General features: G+C 45.7%; 1 protein-coding gene across 1 annotated transcript in view; it reads left to right on the forward strand.

Moving 5' to 3' along the window:
- LOC115385332 (zinc finger protein 608-like) overlaps nucleotides 1–17460 on the forward strand; it is a 40621-nt gene extending 23161 nt beyond the window's left edge. Inside the window, 8 exon segments of the mRNA XM_030087312.1 lie at nucleotides 2469–2739; nucleotides 7055–7142; nucleotides 10146–12594; nucleotides 13603–14071; nucleotides 15001–15170; nucleotides 15797–15944; nucleotides 16517–16573; nucleotides 17315–17460. Coding sequence (XP_029943172.1) covers nucleotides 2469–2739; nucleotides 7055–7142; nucleotides 10146–12594; nucleotides 13603–14071; nucleotides 15001–15170; nucleotides 15797–15944; nucleotides 16517–16573; nucleotides 17315–17334 — 3672 coding nt within the window. The 3' untranslated portion in view covers nucleotides 17335–17460.
- Nucleotides 17461–18837: the final 1377 nt, after the last annotated feature.

Genomic DNA, 18837 nt, shown 5'->3' on the forward strand with positions numbered 1-18837 from the left:
AGAAATATAGCAGCGTGAAGATTGAGTACAGGTAATATTCAGCAACACTCCTCAGCTGTGCATGAAGCACCCCTCTTCTTCATGAAAGTAGCTGCTGTTATTGATCTGAATGAGAATTGTTGTCCTGGTGGAGTCGGGTGGAGTCGTCCCCAATTAGACAGATAGATTCTTTATTGTCTGTTCCTCACTGATGAGGGGAGCTTTCCTCATCATAAGAGCCTGTACAGTTCACACAGTGGGGGTCGGGCTGTTCGAGTGATCCCAGTGGCCTAATTTATTATTGGGTAGAGTTTTGTTTTGTATTTGATTCAGAGAGAGGTGGAGCAGGTGGAGATGTCATAGGTGAGGATGGATCCCATCAGTGGTCTAGAAACCAGGGTTAAAAAGTCTTTGCTGAACATCCTGAGCAGGCGGAGACTCTCCTTTGTCTTTTTGTAAATAGAGTCTGAGTGCAGGTCAAAGGTCAGGCAGGGGTCAACCTCTGTCCCCAGGCATTTAAAACTTCCCACCTGCTCCACAAACAGAGCGTGGATCTTCAGAGGTTGGACCAGGTCTGAACCAGGGGTGTGGACCTCCTGCTGGTCCTGTGTCAGGGTCTGATGTGAGCCACCAGGGCCATGTGGTCTGCAAAGTTAGCAAGCATCAATCCCTCCCTGCTGCAGGTGATGGAGCTGGTGGAGGCCACAGAACACAACCCTGGGATAGCCCTGCTTAAACCTGGAGGATCCCTGTTTAAACCTGTTTAGCTCCGGACAGTCAACCACTGCAGGCCTGGATGATCTGACATTAATGAATCAATGTCCGTGAGCTTTGTTTAATCCAGATGTTGTGGATAGAACCATTTTGTCAAACATTTACGTGTCTTTCTAGAAACTACAACTGGAAATGAGAGCCAGACCACACAGTCTGAAGTCATTTGAGGATCGTGCTTGAGGCATTGCGCTAAAGAGCTTTTTTCTCTGCCTCCTTTTGAACGCAGTTTCTCTGAAAACTCTTTGTTTTGCTTCATATAAGGATCAGTTTTCATGGCTCGGGCTCATATTTCATGTCAAAATGCACCTTTTTTTGCGTTTTCGTTTCAGAATCATTTCGCATTTACACCTCAGTACTTTGATTTTTGCACCATTATGCAAATGAGGAGCTCATTTGCATACATCTGAATTCAGCCAACATTATCCAAATGAGGCGGGGCAAGTGGAGATTCATTGCATTGCGGAATTTAAACAGCTGTAGTGGAGCCAAAACCAGGGCAGATTCAGCAACTGCACAACTTATTTCTCACCTCACATGTTTTCAGAAATAGTTTGAGCTGAACTGTTCGTGACCGATCGGCCATGTTGATTCAGTTTGAACTCCAGGAGCAGACAACCCTGAAGCAACACACACAGCTTCAGGCTCACACTCCAGTGATGCTACATGCTAAACACATTAACATCTGACTCATTGCCCTCATTAACGGCGATCTGGGGTGTAGACAGATGCTCCACTCTGCCCTGACCTGGACAAACATGTTGCGGTTGAAGAAAAGCCTCTTTTTATCGAGACACCAGCTCGTGGCCCAGGAAGTGTGCTGTTTTTAAGAAGCGGTGCGTTTCCAGGCAAGAAGCAAACTTGCCTGAAACCTACCATTAGTTTGTTGTCTGCCAGACTGTGTGACATGGACTTGCATCAACGATGTGCAATATGAGTAACATCAAGTTCAATACACAATGAATCACTGAATTACTGGAGATTTTGACCCAACATGAATAAATTCATGCAGGTCCAACACCAATCCTTCCAGAAGAAAAACTGAAAGGAGAGATTTTCAGCAGATTCCAGTTCGACATTTGTAATTTCTATACTTTACTCAAAAACATGTTTGAATCCTCAATTTTGTAATGGAAATGATGTTCTGGAAACACACACTGTCAGAACAGCATCCGGGACTAATCAGCATAACGCTGAACAGGATCTTGGAGCACCACATCCTTTTCCATTAGTTTTTTTTTTTTGGTTTTGTTTTCTTCCTCACACCGGATGAGTTCCAGTGTTTCAGTACTGTACTTTTTCCAGATTTGTGCGAAGTTTCTCTTTACTGAAATGGCAGCTAATTATAATGTGCAGCTCCTGTGTGGCTGCAAACATCCGTCAGGGACTGAGCGGCAAGGGTGAACTCAGGACGGACACATGGAAATTAATTGTGGCACCAGAATGCTAAACAAACGGCTTGTGATGGAGATGCTTAGCTGCCATCCAGTATGAGGACGTTAGCAACAGCAGACCTTGGATAATGAATAGTCTGACATTCTGGGAAAATGTCTACCTCTTCTGAAACACTGCCATTCTCCCCTCATTATGCAGAATTATCCATCATTCTAAGACAAATTCACTTCAGCAGAAATAAAAAGGATTTATTTACAGTCATGGAATTGAAGTTGAATTTATCTGATCTGATCCTGAATGAATCTTTTTGTCCTCTTGCACAGATGGACCCCATGTTCACGGTCCCCGCCCTGCCGGTGCCGGGCTACCCCGGGGCCCCCGGTTCCTCCCTGCCCACGGCCCCTTCTTTCTCCCCGCCGGCCCTGCCCACCTCCAACCCCAAGCAGCTGGCAGTCAGGACGAGGTCCATCGGCACCAACACCCAGGACGGCTTGACGCCGGGGCCACTGGAGGGCGACTCGGCCTGCCTGGGGCCCTGCCAGCCCGGGACCAGCGTCAACCTGGAGGGAATCGTTTGGCACGAGACGGAGGAAGGTGAGGAACGTTCTGAGGTGTTCGCAAATAAACACGGGACAAAATCCAGTTTAGGGCCCTTTTAACCCTAGGTGAGAGGCTTTTCCTCAGCTGGATCTCCACAGTGTTCCTTCATAGCCTTTAATTTGAAGTGTTTTCCATTGGTCTCACTGTCTCTGCTGTTCCTCTCCTTCCTCCTTCAGCTCTGAATTTGAGACCGACTGTCTCCCAGATTGTGTTTTTCTGTCTTTTCTTTGTTTCACATTTGTTTCCTCTGACGCTCTGAAATGTTTGGTGGCTTCTTCCATCAACGCGCCCGACTCCAGAACATCGCAGTTCATTCCAGAAAGGCTCACTGCTCCATGAACACACAAAACGCCAGCAGATTATTCTCATTGAAGCAGATTCTCATGAACCTCACTGAAATTTTGACATGTTTGCTCCTGATGTCACGTTTGGTAAAAACAGAAACTCTTCACGAGCACTGCAATTTAACAGGCTTCAGCAGTCACTCGTGCTTTTATGAAAAAGCCAGTTTTACAGCTTTTAGTCTAAATTTTGTCCTCATTACACATATTTTTTTTTGCCTTTTGTTTTTATTGTCTGTTCACACTGCTATGATTTGAAATGAAAGCGCACAGCGTTGGCTGGTTTTTACAGTTTCTGTGTTAACAGACATAGTTTTGAGAACGTTGCCATGCGAACCTGGAATTTCTCTGAAGCAAAAACAATGCGTTTTCCCTCGAAGCATGTTCGTGGAAACGGGGCCTTCAGTGAACATTTTGTTCCAATACAGAATATTTTGTTTGAAGAATGTAATGTTTTCTTCTCATGATTTCATGAGGATTATCACAAGAGAGAATGCATGCTGGGGAAAAGTGGTTCGTTTCTCCAATCAGCTGACGTCTGGTGGTTTGGTATTCAGTTAAACACTGAAGTTAAACAGCGTTAATCAAGGAGATGGGCTGTGTGTGATGCCATCAGTGCTTTGAGTCTTTATTTCATCCTTTTGATTATCTTCAGACTGTTAAAAGTCCTTCATTAAGATGATTCCTGGGTTTTGTCCCCTCACTGAACTTCTCAGCAGATTTCATTAAAATGTCTTTCACACATTTTCTTTTTTTCCCTGGTTTGTATGAGACGACATCCTGCTGACTAGAAAACAAACCGCAGTGAAAGCTCTTCCCTGCTCCCCGGGTGGAGTTATTAACATGAAAGAATGAGGCTTCCAGGTTTGTGCAGATAAACAGTCTGGGTGTGTGAAGCTTCCTGGAAACGACACGCAGACTTTCAGCCGGCAGATGGAAAGACAAGGTGCATCCTGATGAAATGATAAGAATGCAGAAAAAGAAGGAAAATAGATTCAGTGTCGAGTCTGAGCCCAGAAAGGCTGACAGATGGATGGAGGGATGAGGAGAGGGAGGCAGAGGTGTTGAAAGTGGCTCATTCTGTTTTTGAAATTACCGCAGGGATGGAGGATGAAGATGGGGAGGAATTTAAAGATGGAGAAGAGGGAGAGAGATAGAAGGAAAAGGTGTTTAAGCGGTGGACAAAGACATGCTGTGTTTTCCTTCCTGCCAATCAGACAGCATTGTTCAGCAGAGCTGCTCAGACGCTGCGCGCATGACAATTAACATGAATGTTAACTGGAGAGAAAGAATGAGGAGAGACAGTTTCAGCTTTACCAGTCGTTCTCCTCTCTCCTCCTCCTCCTCCTCCTCCTCCTCCTCCTCCTCCTCCTCCTCCTCTCTGCAGCAGATCACACTCAGTAGTGTTAATCAATCAGTGATTGTCTCCTAACAGTCTGTGTGGGATTCAGACATCATGTCAATTACTAGCTAATCACTACTGATAGACAGATATTTACATCTTCCAAACACATAAAGTAACAACATAATCTGGTGTTTTCTCATAAAAATGCATCTGACAGCTTGAACACGTTCTCCAGAGTTGATGGTTGTGAATGAGAGTGGGAGAGAGAGCACTGGTCTCTCCTGAAGTGCCTGGTGATGAACCCACTGAATCATGGGAAATCATGACTTCAGCCCTCTGTGGCCTCTGACATACAGCTGTTCAGATGCCTGAAAGGGAGAAGAGGTCAAATTCCCCGGAGTGAGACACACTGACGAGCCATGGAGTGTTTTGGTGATTTCCTAAGAAGAAACGAAGTCATGTTTCTAAAAATAGGACAGCAGTCACGTTCCAGGTCTGAGGAGGCTTCAGGGACACGAGAGAGAGAGGGAGAGAGTGAGAGAGAGAGAGAGAAAGACGAGGAAAACCTGCACTGCTGCTGAAGAAGTGCAGCCGCAGCTCGGTGTTGTTTAAGTTCTGTCAATTTACAGCACCGTTACCTCGCTTCACATAGTAAATCCAAAGCTTCACAGGTAATAGAAGAAAACCCAACAACTGATTGATCTCTCTGAGTCACGGCTCATCTTATATTTCAGTACGGCTACATGTTGGAAAATAGTCACAGTTCTTCATCCAAAATGCATCAAATGTTTTGTCCTCAAAGGTCAACACCTCCTCTGGATGTTGTTCACTTGTGGATTTCATGTCTGCATGGTTCTAACTAGTTGTGTACTGGTCCGTCTGAAGAATCTCATCTGATCCATCAGTGATGCGCAGCCAGAGGGTTCTGCGTTCCGGGTGGATCACTCCTGCTGGCAGACTGACCACAATGTTTCCAATTAACCTGCTGGTTCATGCTTCCAGTTAACCAGTTAGCTCACTGTTCATTCATGGTTATAAATCAACCTGCCGGTTAACTGGTTACATCACTGTTCATTCATGCTTCCAGTTAACCAGTGAGTTCACTGGTTAGCTCACTGTTTTTTCATGTTTCTGCTTAACTACCTGATTACCTAGTTGACTTGTTGACTAGTTGAGTTTATTAATGTCTCTAGTTAACTAGCTGGTTAACTGGTTAGCTCACTGTTGTTTCACATGTGATTCTTCTCTTATGAATTTGCTCCTGGTTTTCAGTGGAGATGTGCAGGAGGCGTCTTTTGGCCATTTAAAGACTTGAAGCTGGGTTTTTTTCATGTGTCCAGTTCTTCAGTAGCTTTAAAAACTTGCTCACACACACATTTTTTTTGATAGAATTTTGGTGCATTTAGCCACAGGGTTTTCCAGAAATCCCGCTTGCTTTGTGCATAAAGCGGATTCATCTGTCAAGTGCAGCCCAGAGTGATTTTCTCTACAGCCAACAAGGCAGGAATCCAAACCTGAACAGACCCTGAGGATATAGAAAGCCCTCTCAAAGCATCTTTGACCATTCTGAAGTGTGTTTCAACTTTTCCAGCACCTCTGCATGCCTACGTTTCAGAACAAAGCTTATGGAGGACTTTACTGTTGCCTTCACTGTCCTGGTTTGACGTGGCTTTGATGCTTCCAGGTGTGATTCAGTCTTTGGTTTGTCTCCTCACGTGCAGCACAGCACAGCTTGGGAAACGCTGAGCACTGAGTCTGGACTGGATGTAGCATTTAGCACCATTTAGCATGTTGGCCTTCATGATGGATGAATAAATAAACCAATGGTGCGACGTACAACCCCTGAAAAGGTTCGCATTTGTTTTGAAGATGTTTGAAGAGACGGTGTAAATCAGCTCAGGCCCCAGCTGACATTTCCACAGCTGGAACACCACAGCTTTTATGAGTGGATTTTATTTTGCAATATTTTCCATCTCAAAATTTGGCTTTTTGACCGATCATCTCATATTATCATTTCCTTTACTTCTTTTGGCTTTTTCTGTTATTGCTGTAGTTCTGACATGTTTCAAACCATCCTTCACTGATACTGATACAACTCTGAGTCCATACTCTAAAACAGGAATCTCTGAGTTCTCGGTTTCAGAACAGCTGTTTTAAATTAGTTTGTTTTACAATGAAAACATTACATGACTGTTTGAGGGTGAATCATGGCGCTTTCACACATATAAACGTCCTCTCATCTACAGCATGTGTATATTGTGTGTGTGTGTGTGTGTGTGTGTGTGTGTGTGTGTGTGTGTGTGTGTGTGTGTGTGTGTGTGTGTGTGTGTGTGTGTGTGTGTGTGGAGAGATGGATGGATAGATAAACAGATGGCTGGATGGATATCGACATATAGATCTTTTATTGCATCTCCAACTCAGTGGCTCTGGGCTCTGTTGTCGTGTGAACAGACACAAAAAACTGTCTGCTCTTCCACCTGAAGTCGTTGCCTTGTGAACAGTTCCTGAGTCTCAGGTCCTGATACATGCAGCAGTACGCTGGACTGAGCCCTGCTGTGACAGTGGCGTTGCTGTGAGCTCTGAGCGTGAGCGTTAGGTGAACGTGTGTCCTGTGTGTCGGCAGGAGTGCTGGTGGTGAACGTGACGTGGAGGAAGAGGACGTACGTGGGAACTCTGTTGGACTGCACCAAGCACGACTGGGCCCCTCCAAGGTAACTCCGGCTTTTCCTCTTTTCTGTCGGCGGAGCTGGTGACCACAAGACAAACGTGACATGGCTGAAACCCAGGAACATTCGGTAGCGTGACATCTCGGTGGAAAGGTTCACTAACATGCTTCTGAAACTGAATAAACCCCCGGTGCATTCAGTTTTGAAAAAAACTGAAATTAAATTAAAACAGATTAATCAGCTTTATAACAGAGGAGACGGAGGGAACGAAAGACTTCTTTACAGAGGGAGAAAACTTGCAAAACCAGACTCAGAGGAAGAGACTCAAAAAGTTGTGTTTTCGGTGAGTCAGAGCAAACTGCTGTTTTGTGTTTCCACTTGGATTCATGAAAATGTCCCTCATAAGTACCATCAAATCCTCCCAGTATTTTTACATGACTCACTAAACTTGCCCAAAATTACAAATGAGCCTTGGCCTGCAGCTCCTGCTATTGACTGACTTTCTGTCTTCATATCCAGCTCACTTTAGTCCCCCTCTTCATTACTGTTCATCTTCCGTCTGGAGAGATTCTGCTCATGTTGGGAAACAAAAACCACAATCACACTGTTCAACCTGTCAATCAGACCAAATGGTGACGCCATGACTTATTTTCTAATTTACATTTAAATTCTAAAATACAGTGTCTCTTTGATCAGTTGTTTATTGGATTTAATATATGATATGTTATTGATCTGACACAGGAAACTGACAATGATAAGTTCCAATTGGGAGAGGGGGTGGGATTAAATAAGCTCTGCTTCTTCCCACTCCTTTTCAGACATGTAGGATGGCATCTATGTTCTCTATGTTTGGTGTATTTTGTTTTGATTGATGTCTGTTTTGATTGACGTCTGCTTTACAAAGTCGCTATTTAGATGACTTTTCAATTTTGATTTATGGTTTGCATGTTTGAAACAATTAAATCCATTCATTCATTCATTCATTCATTCATTCATTCATTAGAAAACACCTTCAGTTTGGGCCGTTATGAGTTCAGTGATGACTGGCATGTCTGGTAATGTCTACATCCCTGTCAGAACTTAGAAATAAGATTTGAAATCAGCTGTTGTGTGTAAAGACATTTATGTAGTTTGCTGCTCATTAGTCTCACTGTCAGCCGTTTCATTCTCATCCTCTCTGGCCTGTCTGTCTGCTCTCATGATTGTTTATTTAACTGAACAGACATTGATAGAAAAAAAGGCTGAATTACCTCTGGGGCTGTCAGCGGTTCCACAGTTACCTTTAATAAATTAAAAAACAAAGGGGAAGAAATGCTCTGAGAGCTGTTAACAACAGCGGAGTGTGTCCGTCCCTCCTCGCCCGGCTGAAGCCGCTCAGTTATTCCTACTGTATGTAAATGGCTGTTGCCATGGCAATTACAGCGAGATCTCCCAAAACCATGAAAAAAATATCTTTTTTTCTCTTAGACATGTGTCTCTGTGAATGTGAGGCAGAGTAGCCTGAAGCTGTTTTGTTCTAATAATGAAAAGAATAGCATGCTCCTGATTTGGCGGACTGTCCGTCCTCAGTGAACGAATCAAACGTTTGTGAGAACACGGGAAGAGAACTGGTTCCAGTGGATCAGCTCCAAAGGTGTCAGCAAGAGCGCAGACAGTAGCTTCTCTGTTGAAACAGGTTCTCAGGTTTTTACAAACCAACTAATGCACAGTAAGAACATACAAAACTCCCCCAGAAAGGGTTTTGCTGGGAGCAAAAACAAACCAAGGAAAACAAACAAAAAAAAAAACAAAACAGCACATTGACATTCGGAAGTAATAAATCGATGACATTTGGCACTTTTAAGCAATGCAAAGTCAAAGTTCTGACTAACAAACTGTCTGAAATGATGAAGGTAATACATCCAGCTGTAGCTGCGGTGGCGTTCAGGGACATGCTGGTGGGGGTTTGGTGGGGGTTGAGGGGATAATTACAAACATTACAGGAATCATGAGATATCATCTTATCATCTGGAATCAAAGAAGTCCAGTTTCAACTTGCTCTGCAGTTTGTTCTGTTGACAAGCTGATAAAATCCCAGCAGTCTTTCCAAGGTCACAGTTTCTTCACCGAGGGTTTAACATGAAGTCGTCAAGTGAAAACGTGTCATAATGAATGCATGCATGAGACTGTGAGACCTGTGAGACGTGTGTAAACACTTCTCCTGTACTGAGATGCAACGCATTGCGGCTAACAGCATGAAAATACTTCAAAGAAGGAACGAGGAGTGAATACAAAATCAGGAGTAACAAACAGATGAGGGGTTTCATATTTTCTTTTTATCAAAATCAGAGGCTGCTTTGTCTGGAATGATAAAAATAATTAAAAACAATGTTGTGATCCAAGTAGGTTATTCAGACATTGTAACATTAGGACATTGTTGAAATGATTGAATCATTGTTTTGCAATATTTAAGGTCATTTCAAGGTACTTTGGCAAAACATAGTCCAACCTACAGTATTGTAAGTTTAAAGGTCATATTTGACTGTAAAAATACATAAGTGACCTGAAATAACCTGTAAGTTGTTTTGGTTTTGCTGCACAGTGAAAAAAGGAAAACAGGAATCGAAACTAGAACACTCCCAGACAGCACTGATGGGTCCAACCCTGTGCTCTATCATACACACTATGAAGACAAGACGCATTAAGACTGTATGCTAGGAGAAGGTAAATAGAATGATGATTAAAGCTCTTACAGCTCAGAACACTGAGGGGTGATGGCTCTGAGGAGGAAGGACTGAATACAACCAAAGCATCATGTGCAGCAAGTTGATCAGCCACAGAACAAACACTGAAAACGTTCCTTTAGTCCAGTCTTTCTTGTTTGTCTGTTAAAACATTTTAGACAACTTTTTCTTCTTTGTGTTATTCTTTGTCTATTTCGGTTGTAAGTGGTTTTAGTGTGAAGTCAAACAGAAGTACTGAGTAAGATTTCAGATTCAGTGTTTAAGTGACTCCCACATTGTGCGTCTGTGATGTTTGAGGCTGTTGTTTCTCGGTTCCTCTGTCCAGGTTTTGTGAATCACCCTCCAGTGACCCTGAGCTGCCCGGCGGTCGTGGCCGAGGAAAGCGAATGCGAATGGCCATGGCTGAGCGACCGTGCGTGGAGCCCGCCGCTGCCTCCAAGGTCAGGGGTTTGTCGCAGCACAGGAGCCGAGGGGGAGGCGTGGCCGGTACGGCGGCAGCCATTCACACCAAGGGAAGGAGAGGTAGCCTCAATCTCATCAACAGCAACTGCAGAGCACCTCCTTCTTTTTTCACTGTGGAGGAGGTGAAACCCGCCAACTCTCTCTCCTCTGGGAAACGAAAGAACAAACCTCCAGCTGACCTGGACCTCAGCATGGTCTCCTCAGACGAAATAAAGAACGGAAATGGGAAGAGGATTCGAGCAAAGTCCCGAAGTGCCCCATCAACGCCACAGGGTAAATCTGACCCTTCGTTCATGGATCCGGGTGGGGGCTGTACCTCCTCACCTCCTCCCCCACCCATCCTCATTGACTGCCCCCACCCAAACTGCACTAAACGCTACAAGCACATCAACGGCCTGCGCTACCATCAGACACATGCACATCTGGATGCTGAGGAACAAAGGAAGCCTGAGATCGAACCCTTGAAGGACGGCGAGAGTGAGGATCGACTGTCAGACTGTGAGGACACCATAAATAATTTGACGTACGACCTCTCAGAGACAAACAGCAGCACTAACTCCAACAGCTTATGTAAGAAACCTGCTCCTCTGTACAAAGTAACAACAGTGGGGAACAGAAGACTCCTCCTCAGTACTGACCACAGTCCTACAGCCAACTCCAAAACCAGAAGAACCTCATTGCTTAAAGATGGTCTGATCGATGACCTGAGCAACCTGCCAATCATTTCTAACATGACGGTGGTTCTGGAGAACTGCATGGTCCCAGACAGGAACTCCTCGGTTGAAATGCCCAAACTGGAAGCCGAAGGTTTGATCGAGAAAAAAGGGAGTACATGTGATAAGGGCAGGAAAGCGAATGGGAAGGTAGAGAAGTTGTCCAAGTTACGAACCAACAGACCAATTGCTCCAGCCCCTGCTCCACCTAAGCTGATTGCCATACCCAATACAACATATCCTAGCAGTACGACAGATTCAGTCAGCTCACAGCAGCTGTCTCCGATGGCAGCTGTTGGCCTCACCAGTAAAAATCTTCCCCTGAAACCCATCAAACCAAAGCTCAGCATTGTTGTGGAGCCAAGCCTGGTGAAAGCCACTGTGGTTGCCTGTGGCAAAGACACCAGGAAAAAAGAAAAGCGGAGACTGAAAGACAAACACAATAAAGAAGCACCAATGAGGACATCTAACGGTGACAGTAGTGGAATAAAAATGGAAGATGGTAACAGTGGATCTAAGATGGGCATCAAGGAAATTCCTGGAAGCCTTCTCAAAGAGCACCTCAGCAAGCAGGATGTAATGAACGGACTCACGGAAACACAGGAAAGCAGGATGGCAAGTATCCGTGCAGAGGCTGATAAGGTCTACACCTTCACCGACAACGCCCCCAGTCCCTCCATCGGTAGTTCATCCAGGCTGGACGCAGGAGGAGCCTGTTTGACGTCAGCTGACAGCAGCAGCAAGAACAACAGCCCGGCTTACTCCGACATCTCAGATGCTGGAGATGATGGCGGATCCTCAGAATGTCGCTCAGAAGGGCTTAGATCCAAGTCTGGTTCATCAAGTTCTTCTGAGGTGAGCTCCAACAGTACCCATGGTAACTCTGGTAAAACACCACCGACTGCATGTGCCCCATCATCAAAGGACCCCCAATCCCCATATTACCACACCTACGAGCCCTACTACCTACAAGGGTACATGCAGTCCGAGAGGCAGAGCAGCAGCAACGCTGGCTTCCACAAAAGCTCCTCCCACGAGCCCAAAGGGAAAGACAGAAAGGACGACTTGAAAGAGGATGACAAAACCTTGTCCCAAGAGTTTCCAGATTCTAAGAAAGGTGACGGTCCACCTCAGTCTCAGCTCCAGCTTGCTATGAGTCAGACTCAGACAGCGCTGGCCCAGTCTCTGTACTACGGTCAGTACTCCAGAGGACTCTACATGGACCAGAAACTCTTACTGGGTTCTAAATGCTGTGACCAGACCCCCAGTGCCAAGCAAAGGGGACAGGGGGTAAGAGACAGTGAAGATGTTAAACACATGGTTGGGTGTTCAACTGGTGGTCCCATTCTGGGTAAAGGTCTGGACGGTGCTAAAGGCTGTTGCCCCAAACCTGTCCTGTCCTACGTGGAGATGAGTGAGAGAGGGGAAAGGGGACAGAGTCTGGCCGTAAAGGGGGTGCATGGTGGTGGCATGGTGGAGCAACACCAGCACTCGATGAAAGACTGCGATGACATCAAGTCACCCTCCTCTTCCTCATCTTCTTCACTCCACAACCCAAACAGTCAGACAGATTTGGACTCAAATGTTTCCTTTTCCAGTGTAAGTTTCTCCCTCTGTCTATAACCTGCCGCCGCCTGCCGATTGTGTTGTTGGTGTGCTGTAACGACTGCTGTTGAGTGTCACAAAGAGATTAATCACACACACTGTGGACAGCTAAACCTGTAGGTGCTAATAATAACTACCATGTGGCTTCTGTGGTGCTGTAGCTCACTGTGACATACTACTACAGTCATTTCTGTTGAAATCACAATCGTGCAGTCCAATTTGATGGATGCAAATATTTTGGTTTGGACGGAGAAACAATGTAGTGAAATTTGTCATTTGCAACTTTAGCTATAAACAAAGAAAAACCTCTGTCCTACATCAGTGTTTTGATATGGGCTGCTTTTTTTGAAAAGCTTGTACAGATTCTTACTCATGTCACCTTCTGATGCAGTTAACCACACACTCCAGCCATGTTGGGTCATGTAAAAACAACTAAAGTCCCTGGATTAAATGAAAGCCATGTCGGGGAAGGGCAGGTTCTTTCTTTCCTTCAGATTGACCTAAATTCTGCTCTTGATGTGTAAGATATGTCTTGATTCATGCCATTGAGAGGAACGTCACACACCTCATATCCCACCTCTGAATGACCGCCTGCTGTTGAAATGTCGTCATCCTTCATCAACATCACACCCAGAGCCAGTGATAGATGGTCTGTCTCTGGCTCTGTTCTGCACAGTGTTTCCTCTATAGTCATTCAGCAGCGGTGGGCCACCGCACCAAGAAATTCTTCAACCCCTCCAAAAAAGCAAACAAACAAATGTACAAATAAAGGTCAGAAATGAATTGCTGTCTTAAGCTAAACAGGCAAAGTGGTAAAGTTTAGCCGTCTTTTTAAAAAGCTCTGTAGTTCTTACACTGTGACTGGCCAGATAAACAAAAAGTGGGACAGAGACATGGACCGAAGTTGCACTGACTGCAAAATGACTCCCACCCACCACTGTTAACAAAGAATTATAGGGGAAACACTGCAACTAGCACCAACACTTGTCCTCATCGATCTAGCCCTCAGACGGCCCTGCCTGGGCTCACCGCCTCGCTCACAGTAAATACTCAGAGCTACAGAGGCAACACGAGGAAGAGTCCGAGGAGGGCGAAGCAGACAGTGGGAAAGAGTGGGGAGCTACCATGGAGCCCGCCGGGACCAAAACGACCTCAGGAGGGAGTGGAGGAGAAAGAGGAGGCTCCACTGCTAAAAAGTCCAGGCTTCACGGGCTGTCTGTGAACCTCCCACCCGGCATGGAGGCCGAGGATTCAGACAGGCTGGACGGGCTGGAGGAGCAGGGCCAGGAGCCGATCGGAGGCCTGTCCGAGGAGTCCCAAAGTGCTCGGGCAGCAGTCTCCCCTCCCATGACCCCCCAGCAGCCCTACATCCAGTACCAGCAGTCCTCCTATCCACCTTACCTAGCCATGTGTGAAAGCAGCGGGGGCTCCTACAGAGGGGTCTCCCCCACCCTGGTCCACAACTTTCCAGGTAAGAGTCTGAGATCGGGTTCACTTCAAGGTGGTGCTGAGGAACTCAGTTTTTCAGTATCTCTTTCCTCTTCAACATATACTCAAGCATTTAGCCACTTTGAAACTTCATGAAGCCGAGCAGCTCAGACTGATTTGACCAGACTTTGATTGAAGGACATTTAGCCCAGCGTCACGATACTCAGAGGTTTTCAAAGTTGATTCATGTCAAACAGAATGTGTAACTGTGAGGTGCACAGTGCCAGTGAAATTGTGTGCAAGCTTGAATAGTCAATTGGCAAACAATGAAAGCAGGACATTCCATTTATTTTAATACATAAATACAAGACATGGAAAACAGACATTTTGAGTCACTACCAAGCTGTTATTGTGCAATGGGAGTGCTGATTTGTTTTTTTAATGGCATTGGAAAATTGAGTCTTAAACTAATTTTTTAATTATGTTATGTTATGTTATGTTATGTTATGTTATGTTATGTTATGTTATGTTATGTTATGTTATGTTATGTTATGTTAATATTGCACAGTGTTAAGTACAACTCTCTATCAATAACACTGTGATATTGGCAATATCCCTCCCATCATGGAGTTTCAGACATCATCTCTCTCAAATCATATCTGCAAAGTTGCTTCACAATTTCACGGATGTCTGAATAAGCAGTGTTGCTGTCTTTCTCTCTGAAATGCCATGGAGCAGTCTAAACCTGCAGCAGTCCAGTTAGAAAATGGTGTGTGGGAATATGAGCTAGCCTCAGGTTGTGTTCAGCTCCTGAACTAGAACTGCCCTTTGTTCCACAAAAGATGGAAGAAACTTGAAAATGTTCTGGTGTGTTCTCACTCAGAGTCTGAGAACAAGATGTCTGATAATGGCTTCCACAGCGTATTGTGTTGCGTAACACAGGCTTGTGTTCATGCCCCCCCCCCACCTCAGGCTTCCATTATCCTCTTTATGGCAAGACGGCGGGCAGGGAGGAGTCAGAGGTGACTCCGCCCAGCAGAGGAGGAGCAGTGAGCGGCAAGCAGGGCGGCGACTCCACCTCGTCTCCGGCTGTGGAGCTGCTGCAGCAGCCGGGCCATCAGTACCATGGCAAAGCGTCCGCTGTGAGAGGCCGCCGACTCCCCCGGCACATCCACGCCACACTCAGTGCACATAGTCCTCACATCAGCACACACAGCAGGAGGCACTCAGCACTGGGAGGATGATAAAGTTCAAAGGTCATACATGGGCAGGGTTTCCCTGCAGAACACTTCTGGTGCTAAACTGGTTCCACCAGCAGTGGTTTCCCCTCCTTTCTCAGCATGTCCACCAGTGTCTGTCACGCTCAGATTCACCATTGGAGACATATATAAAATGTTTGATTTTAGCTTCGTGCACCGTGCTTCATAGATGTTATGTCAAATAGCATCTAAATCTGCAGCACATGCTCAGAAAAACAGAGCCCATGATGGATCAAACCTTCAGCATCCACCTGAGGCTGAGAGCCACAGTTAGCTGGACACTGCAACTGTTGTACGAACATCCTTCAAAGTCTTTCATAAGAAAATATATTCGTGTTTTTCACAGACACAAAGTTCTTTTATAGTAATCGAAACAAGGTATCAAAAGGGGGTTATGGAGGTGTAAATGGAAACAAAGAAGAGAAGAGAGCATCAATTGGGATTTGCTCTTATCGGCAGTTGGCGTTGTTGGAAGAAGACATTGTGTAAATCCTCCTGTGTGTTTTCAGCCTGGTGAAAAAGCTTCTCCGGATGGCGAGAGAGACACGGAGCGAGAGAGGAACCACGTGTCGTTCGCCCGGCACCTCCACACACACCACCACACACACCTGGGTATGAGCTACAACCTGATGTCTGGCCAGTACGACATCTTCCAAGGTACACATACACACACACACACACACACACACACACACACACACACACACACACACACACACACACACACACAGAGTGTTGGAACTTTATTAAAAAGATAGTCAGTGGGTTAGGACTGATCACTTTCTTACACATGTGTGAAAAAGTATTGAATATACCGGTCCAAAATCAGGTCAGCTTCGGGCCATGACCAGAACATGTGACTAAGGCCAGCTGGGTCCTGCCTGCATCTGATGCAAGTCTGGTCCAAACCTGGGTTGAGTTTGGGGAGCTTCACTCCAGGTAGATGTAACCCGTGCAGCACCTTGAACTGCAACGGCCCATGTGGGAGCAAGAGTATTGACGAAGAGTGTTCCAATGCAATCGCTGCTTGCTCAAGTGCATCTGAGGTGGTGGTGCTCAATTCTTCCTCCCACACCTTGCTAAATGCTCAATTAATACAGCGGCCATCTTATGGATATCGTCATAGAACACAGACACTCCTCTGTCAGCTGGATCCACATTGAAGCAATCATCCACACACATTTCCTTCTAAAAACTCATCTCTAAATCTCATCTGCTTTGTGTTGAAGGTCTGAGCTCCAGGTCCCTTGTCTCCAGTCAGCAGGTTTCAGGACACCCCTCAACCGGTATGTTCTGAGTCCGTGTCGACTCTTCCAGGCCGGCGCTGCAACTACAGCCTGGCAGGAAGCGACTGCCAATCTGTCAGAACCTTAGAAAATAACCACAAGCGCCATTTGGTCAATGCATGGACCTTTATTAGTAAATAACCATAAATCAAGAAATGCATATAAACTGAACTGGCACACTGTCGCCCTCCGCTGGAGCCACTGCAAACAACATAGCACAGCACCATTGTCGCCACTGGTCCAGCCGGGACTGCTTTCCATACAACAACCACCCCAAATAAATACAGTGCAGTCTTTAAAAGACTTCTGAAGTGTGTTTAGCAAAACTAAACAGGCAACAGGAGGGGCTAACGGACACAGGCAGAGGACAGGACTCAGGGCAGACAGGGGACGGGACAGACAGAACCATGACACAGAAAGAGTCCAGCTCTTCTCAGCTCTCAATCCCAGCCTGCAGCCTCTGGGGTCAGTGAACCACAGGTTGGCCTTCTGCCCCAGGACTGACGGCTCTCTTAACTTCTGCTACTTTTCATGAAATGCACTGATAGAGACAGAACAATAGCGCCTCCTGGAAGTCTTACCCACCCAGTGATTCAACTTCAAATAAACTTCCAAACATCTGACTGGAATGTAAAAGGAAAACAAATAAACGAAACAGTTCAGAAAGCTTTTTTATTTGTAGAAGTGGAGAGAAATGCTGTAAAATGTTCTGAGCGCCCGTTTTCTGTTTGTCTTTTACAGACAGCGAAGGGAAGAAGTAGAACCATGTGGCCACGGCTCACATGAAGAAAGGCAGATTTATCAGACATCAATTCCATGGTGTTGAATAAGCATTGCCTCGGTGAGAGGCAGAGAACAAATGAAGAAACTTAAAAAAAAAAAAAAAAAAAAAAGTCTTTCATTTCTTACTAATGATAGCCACCAGTTTTATAACACGCCTCAGCGGAGCTGACGGCTGGACGGACGGACGGATGGAGCAGGACCGGGACCTTTCTGGAGGAGGAGCCACCTGTACAGATCCACATCAGACACTTCTGGAGGGTTCTGGGTTGTGAAGCTGTGGTGTTCATCTTTATGAAAACGCACATTTATTGGACTGTATGATGATGGTGATAAAGATATGACTGAATGTACTGATGGTGACTGACTCCATCCCTATACTGTGGATGTTTTTTAAAAGAAATCCTATCGGGACAAAAGCAGCATTAGGAAGCTCAGAAGTCTATTATTCTCCTTATTATTCTCATGATGATTATTGAAGTGGTCCTCCTCCCTCCATAGTGCTGACACCTCATTTGTATTACTAACCTGTACTTCAGCGTAACCATGTTGATTGTATTGTCTTTATGTGAGAGTAAACCTTCACATCAGCCTGCCCAGTGCCATGTCGGAGCCCAGTGGTGTAAATATTCTGTACAGATTCATGGCAGAGCACTAACATGCTTTCTCCTTCAGTCGTGGGGGGTCGCAGGGCAGAGCGGGGGGCAACAACAGACATGAGGACTGGATATCCCTGGACTGGACGTCAGTGGCACTGACACCTCTTCCCCACCTCACAGTTTGATCTTTCTGGACTTTAGTGTTTCACTCACTCATTGGACAGTTGAAGTCTTGCTTGCCAAACTGTTACAGGCCTCCTCAATAATCTAGAACAACTGTCTGTGCTCCGCTTTGTGCGGATCATTTCCCACATTGTTCCAGCAGCAGACCTCCTGTGACCTTTCACCCTGTGTGACCCTGTGACCTTGCTCCATGGCTGGCACTGTGTACACCATGCAAGTGTCCCTGAGGGTTCCTGGTTGTTGGGACTCTCCGCTCTGCCCCCTGCTGCCACAGTTTCTACAAGCTAACTAGCTCACCGCAGAGCTGCTGACAGACATGACGGTCAGGGTCGTGACCTTCGCTGTCGTACCACTGCCAGAAGTTCAGGAATCAACAGGTCTCATCATTGTCAGGGCCATTTTACAGCCGACGTGTTACGGATCTGGGATGGATGCACAGCAGAAAATGACTGCTGGTAGCGTCATTTTCTGCTGAACACGGCTGGTTAAAATGACACTTATAGTTCCAGACCACCCAGCAGTTGATGAGGAACAGATTGTCTTCCTGAGCTGTGCTAAACTGAACTGGACACCTTCATTAAAATAACACCTTAAGTCTCTCGATTAACCAAAATTGTAAACTTTTCAGTATAAACAACCTTCACTTGAAAACAAATCATGTTGTTTCGCCACCGTTTGATTAATTTCAGATCCAGATTGCGA

The sequence above is a fragment of the Salarias fasciatus genome, unplaced genomic scaffold, assembly GCF_902148845.1.
Source record: "Salarias fasciatus unplaced genomic scaffold, fSalaFa1.1, whole genome shotgun sequence".
In the NCBI taxonomy this organism is placed as follows: Eukaryota; Metazoa; Chordata; class Actinopteri; order Blenniiformes; family Blenniidae; genus Salarias; species Salarias fasciatus.